This window comes from Ptychodera flava, chromosome 4 (assembly GCF_041260155.1).
Source record: "Ptychodera flava strain L36383 chromosome 4, AS_Pfla_20210202, whole genome shotgun sequence".
NCBI classification, from domain to species: domain Eukaryota; kingdom Metazoa; phylum Hemichordata; class Enteropneusta; family Ptychoderidae; genus Ptychodera; species Ptychodera flava.
This window is the reverse complement of record NC_091931.1, coordinates 9,089,957-9,096,060: the sequence shown is the minus strand read 5'-3', so window position 1 is coordinate 9,096,060 and position 6,104 is coordinate 9,089,957. Positions and strand designations below refer to the sequence as shown.

General features: G+C 36.9%; 1 protein-coding gene across 1 annotated transcript in view; it reads right to left on the bottom strand.

Annotated features, from left to right (window-relative positions):
* The window catches only part of LOC139130840 (uncharacterized), a 35,921-nt gene continuing 29,817 nt past the window's right edge, over nucleotides 1–6,104 (bottom strand). Inside the window, exons 20-23 of the mRNA XM_070696637.1 lie at nucleotides 3,011–3,051; nucleotides 2,315–2,411; nucleotides 1,928–2,024; nucleotides 1–1,393 (exon numbers count right to left, since the gene is read on the bottom strand). Coding sequence (XP_070552738.1) covers nucleotides 1,334–1,393; nucleotides 1,928–2,024; nucleotides 2,315–2,411; nucleotides 3,011–3,051 — 295 coding nt within the window. The 3' untranslated portion in view covers nucleotides 1–1,333. The remainder of the gene's footprint in view (nucleotides 1,394–1,927; nucleotides 2,025–2,314; nucleotides 2,412–3,010; nucleotides 3,052–6,104) is intronic.

The window sequence follows — 6,104 nt, the reverse complement described above, 5'->3', positions numbered from 1 at the left end:
TTTAAAACTCATTTGATTATAATTGTATCATTTTTATTTGTGCGTATTTTAAGTATGATCAAATAAAATAGTACAGGAATAAATAGCCCATGGCTTTCTGTAGTAAGTATACTATAACCTGTGAAAAGTTTAGTCCAATACATTTAGCAAATTGTGATCGACTTCACAAAGTTTGAAAACGGCCCTCAAATCCACACACTGCCCCACTGATAAGCATGGCCGCCATTTTAATAATGAACGGACCAAACACAAAACTTCCAACGTGTCTCCAAAGGCTGATGAGGAATGTTCTTTTGTGAAAGTCACACAGTTGGAGGGGACAGTATGTAAGCTTTAAAATGAGGGGTCACAATCGACACTCGGCCGTAAAATGTGGAAACGGCATCGAAAATAAGACTTTTGAAAATTAACCTTTTGATCCAGTATTGTTGCCTCTAAATACAATGACAAACTATCATTCGTTCATTTAAAGCTAATTTTTCAAAGTTTAAAGCGAACGCAAAAGTTGCAACCGCCCTGTTTTAATATAATTTTTAATAGAATATCACGGTTCCATGGCAACGTGTGTGTAGATATGCAAAAGTATAACTTTGTACAATTAGTCTCACTTAGTACTACATTTTATGAAGATTTGATGCAAATCGGTCATGAATGGCAAAGTTGCAAGCACTTAACCAATTTTCTTTGCCTAAATTGGATGCCATTGTCTTTCCTATACAACGATGGTTAACAATGACAAAGACCCTTCCAAATTAATGCTGAAACATTAATTCTTCAAAAATCCGCATCTTCAAAATGGATAATCCGCTTTTCATCAAATAAAGTGCATTCTTCTTCTTTTAACATCCTGATACAACATTTCTGATGCTGTGAAAAACATGATTACTTTTCACCTAAACAGGCTAGTAATAACTTGCAAATTCGACGCTGATCGGACACCATGACAAGCAACAAGTTCTGCATGTTCTTAGTGTATTTACATAAGAGTTCCTGACGCCGATAATAAAATGTGTATATATTAGCAACAAAATAAACTTCACAAAAAACTTATTCCATATGCCATGGTGATTTATAAGACATCTGTTTGTAAAGTATGGTCGACAGTGCATAATGATTGGGCGACTGTACGCGCCAATTTTTCTTGCAATGTTACAAACAATTTATTGTCAAGTTGATATTGAAAATGTTCATACTAAAAGTTTATAGCAATCCCTTGACATAATGTTGTATCATTCGATTTTAGAATAATATCAATAAATGACAGTTTGAATCACTTAATGTTGTCGTACCAAATATACATCTTCTGGGAACTAATCTTTCCATTCGTGACGCTTTATTCAATGTGATCGAATGGCTCAATCGGATTCTCGTCATAAATTTCGTTGAAGAGACCCTGCAATTTACAAAATATGGCATTAGTTAACTATTGACATTGAAATTAATGTGAATCACAAATAAGATTGTGATAGTGTGCTCCAAATTCGCATGTTGATGACCAGTGTGTTGATCCTTCTTAGACAACAAGAAGCATCCATGAGAAAGTGAAATCATTTACGTCACTCACATCATGTTGTATACTTGCAACTACTAGAACAGAGCTGTTACATGTCTTTAAATTTAACACATATATCACCATAAAAACAGTGAGTCAACATTTCATGACCTCATATACAAAACATTAGAACCACATAACGCACGACCGTACACAATGTAATTGGGTGTCGCTGTTTTATGCTTGACGGAACATAGTCCAGCGATAAGTTAGAAAAGGGTAGCTGAAAAACTTAAAATTATGTTCGGCACAAAAGATAAAACTAAAAGAAAAAAATAAAACGCATTTAGGAGAAACCAATTTGTCAAGGCATTGAGGTGGTGTTTAAAGCATATTCCAATATTAGAGTATTCCTCACAAAGAAATAACATTTACCTCGTTATTCATCAGATGTTCAATTTGTGGTATTAGCTGCTCAGCGGACGGCCTCATTTGTAAAGGTGACTGCCAACATTTCCGTATAACTTGATATCTAAAGGGAGAAACAGAAGTATAATCACCATTGCTGTTTATTTCTTATTCATAAAATATGCAACTATTAGTTCCACTGGATATGAAGTGATAGTCCAATATAAGCTTACTCTTTACATGTTTGCCTTGGCAATACAATTTACATTCCGGTGAAATCTGTTTCTCATTAAAAGTGTTCACGCCGAAGGCTGCTACCATCAATAATCCCCGAATCGCGATGGAAGGATATTTCGGACTCGGAGAATTTTTTCACGGTCCTGTCATTATTTCACTATAAACTGGGTAACTCACGCTTCCTCTGTACATGTGTTTGGCCTTGGCAGTCTCTCCCCACGGGCTATTCTCCTAATGAACTGGTAAGGCGTGTCTTCTTTGAAAGGTGAGTCACCTTGCAGTGAAACAAACGGAAATAATGGTTATGTTCAACAATATGGATTCTTTAATTTCTTAGGAAATAGACCTATGCTATTTCTCTCAACTAAGCATACGAGTACAATTTCAAAAACTATAACTTCCAATACTACTGTATGTCCTGAGCATATACGCAAAAGTCAAACGCTCTGTCGATTTCATCGGGTATTCCCTATTATAACAAATTCAAAGTTACGGTACTATTTGGCAAGAACTTTACACTCATACTGTATCCTGGCTGTGTACATTGCATCGACATTAAAATGATCACATTGAACGTACTTTACTCTTACATTAATGCTTAATTCAAGGTACAGTAAAATTTTACGCAAACCGTTCAACTTCTCTGCAACAATGTCAATATACTAACTTAAAGGAAGTATGGAGTACGGTGGCGAGCACTACGATTCAATAATGCTGTCACTTCGGTGCTCTTAAAATTTGAGTTATTCAATTAAATAGTAAATTGGAAGTTAAAGTCTGGCAAAAGAAACCAGTTGTCCCTCTCTCGGTTTAGAGATCAGTAGATACAGCAGGAAAATATATAACATTGTTAATGTATTAAACTCTACATACCATGTGTACAAATTTCCCAAAGTAGAACGCCGAATGACCATCTACGAGGAACAACAATTGGGATTTGAATCAGTTAAGATGTATTCTTTTCGTCGGACATTAAGTTTGTGTAATGACTAAATACATATATATGTACAATAGGAAATACAAGAAATGAAACATCACATATGCGCCACACATACACCCGTCGACATCTTTTCAGCTTAAGAATTCGAAGGCCTACTCTTATAGCATAATGCTGCGTCAACATTGTCTGCGCAGTACAAAGTAAACAAAAGTATTTTACAACCAGATGAGTAGACGTTTGTGAATTATATATATATATATATATACATACATATATATATATATATATATATATATATATATATATATATATATATATATATATATATATATATATATATATATATATATATATACTTAGTAGCCCCCAGGCTTGTAGCCATCTACTAGCCCAGCCTCAGTTTCCACTTGCCCGCCAGTGAGGCTGTGAATTTCATTAGGTTTAATGATGGGTAAACATACAAATGGTTTGCAATATCATAGACCCTCGAGTTCGAAGAGTCTATGGCAATACATATGCATTGTTCCAATTGCAGTTTTATTTTTAACACTTTCCACAACAATATCCTCTATCTGTGATTCAGCAGTGTTTTTATTTTTTGTTAGGCGAAAGTAAGTAAATTCTTTGTTATGGGTCCACTCAAAATCCTAAAAGGTACGCGGGTAAGCGGTTAAACACAAAAACACACAAAATTTATCACAAAATCAGTTTGCCTTTACAGGACAATTTTTCTCAAACAACATGAATACTCCTGTCATAGTGTGACACACTGTATGATCGCTGTATGCATTTTCATGACAAATGGATCAAAATAAAGTCATTCTTTGACGTTTGCTTTTCTCGTGTAATAGTTCTAGATTTCTTTCTTGTGCATTAAAAGTGTCCACATGTCAATACCATTGCAGAGCACCTTGACAGCCTCATCAAATTACTTAAATCTGGACAGTTTTTAGGAATTGGTACAGTATAACAGTATACAGTAGCAGTCTTGTGTCTTCCAGTTCTTGCATGTTTCTTTCAAGTTTCTTGGGTAATGTTTATGCTCTGATGGAATGTCATATTTTGCTGAAAGGTGCTTTGTTTTGAAAGAAAACGCCAAACAGATCGTGTAACTTGTAGCGTCTGCATTCAATTTTAGAAGGATTGGGCATCAGAGAGAACAAGACACTGGTGATAGGGTTGACAAGTCTTCCCTGTAACTTCCTTTGGACCATCCGTAAAACCAGCACCATCCCTTTCCATCAAATAAAAGAAATCGTTTCACAATTGCCAGTCTCCATGCACAGATTCATCAGACCATAATTTAGGTGGATGCTTCACATCTATGTTCCTTGCACTTTCAAAGTACCACACCCAAGATTGATTCAAAAGATGAAGTGTCATGCCATAAATGGAAATATTCTACAGTGGGTCAAAGCTTGATTGACAAATACAAACAGCGAGTAGTCATAAATGGCGCATCATCTAAATGGAGAATACGTCACAAGTGGTGTCCCGCGGGGTCAGTTCTTGGACCAGTACTCTTTCTAACACTGGCGGTGAAATTAGTTCTGAACTCAAAAAATTTACTGACAGTACCAAGACATATCACCCCTTGCGAAATTGTAGTGATCCTGAAATTGTACAAGCTGATTTGGACAAGCTACAAAAAATGAGCAAAAACTGGCGGATGCATATTAGCTACAACAACCCCTTCCATAAATACTCAATGAACAATATTTCACTCGGACGTACAACTGAAGAAAATGACTTGGGCGTCCTACTTCATTCTACCTTAAAACCTTTAAGCCAGTGTGATAAGTTTGCCAAAAAAGGCAAACAGAATGCTTGATCTCATTAAACGATCATTGTCGATCAAATCAAAAAAAGTCATTCTTCATCTTTACAAGCAACTTGTGAGACTACAGCTCGAATATGCTGTACAAGCTTGGTCACCATCACTACGAAAGGACATAAACATCTCAGAAAAAGTGTAACGCAGGGCAACAAAAATAATACCTGAACTCCAACACTACAATTATCGAAATAGACTTAAACAGCTTGGTTTAATAACACTTGAACAAAGAAGAATTCGCGGCGACATGATTCAACTCTAGAAAGTTATCAAAGGCCATGACCACTGTAACCTTTCACTTGAGTTAGCAGCCAACTCGAGAACTCGCGGACACTGTCCCAAACTTCATAAGCTAACCGTTCGACCTAACACAAGGGAGCATTATTTTCAGCAAGAGTTGTGGACACCAAGAATAAATTACCAGCCGATGTCATTAATGCAGAAAGTGTGACCTCCTTCAAGAGCAGCTACGGCCGCGGCCGCCTACTACAAGTTTGAACTTTCACAGAGGCATTCTAATGTAAATTCCCTTACCCAAAGTTAACAAAAAAGCACGTAAAGTCCTTTCGTTCACAGGACTGGTTTGTTTTTGTTTCAAGTTAATTTGGACGGATGAACCACATTTTTGGCAGACCTGAAAGACCGATAAACTAGGATAAGCTTCAACGCTTTCCGATTTTTCCGTCTGCCATACTCTCTGTGTCATGGTACCCAAGTCCAATCGGCCGACTGAATCTCTCTCTGTTCAAGTCCCGATTGCTCGCAATGACCATGCCTTCAAGTTACCGTGCAAAGGTTTCCTGTTTTGTAACTTCGATTATTTTCCTGCTTTCATCCATTTGTACCGTTACGGCAAAGCCACAACAGGCGAAGCCACAACAGACAGCGAGAACGCGAGGCGGCGAGTATCGACAGGGGTAAATGTGTAGAAAATACCGTTTTATGTCAACGCATTGTCCATTAGTGAGATCCGACTGCCGTAAAGGAGTGTTTCGTCGCAAAGTTAAAAGCCACTTGTTTTTGAGACAAAATAGCGCCACCAATGGCGACATTTTGAAAAGAAAGTTTTTGAGTTTTTTCCCTAGAAATCTCCAAAAACATAAGCGCGCGCGGACGCAAAACAAAGAATTTACTTACTTTTGCCTTATTTCGTTCTTTCATGCGCTTTCATTGCCTCGACTCACCAATTACTT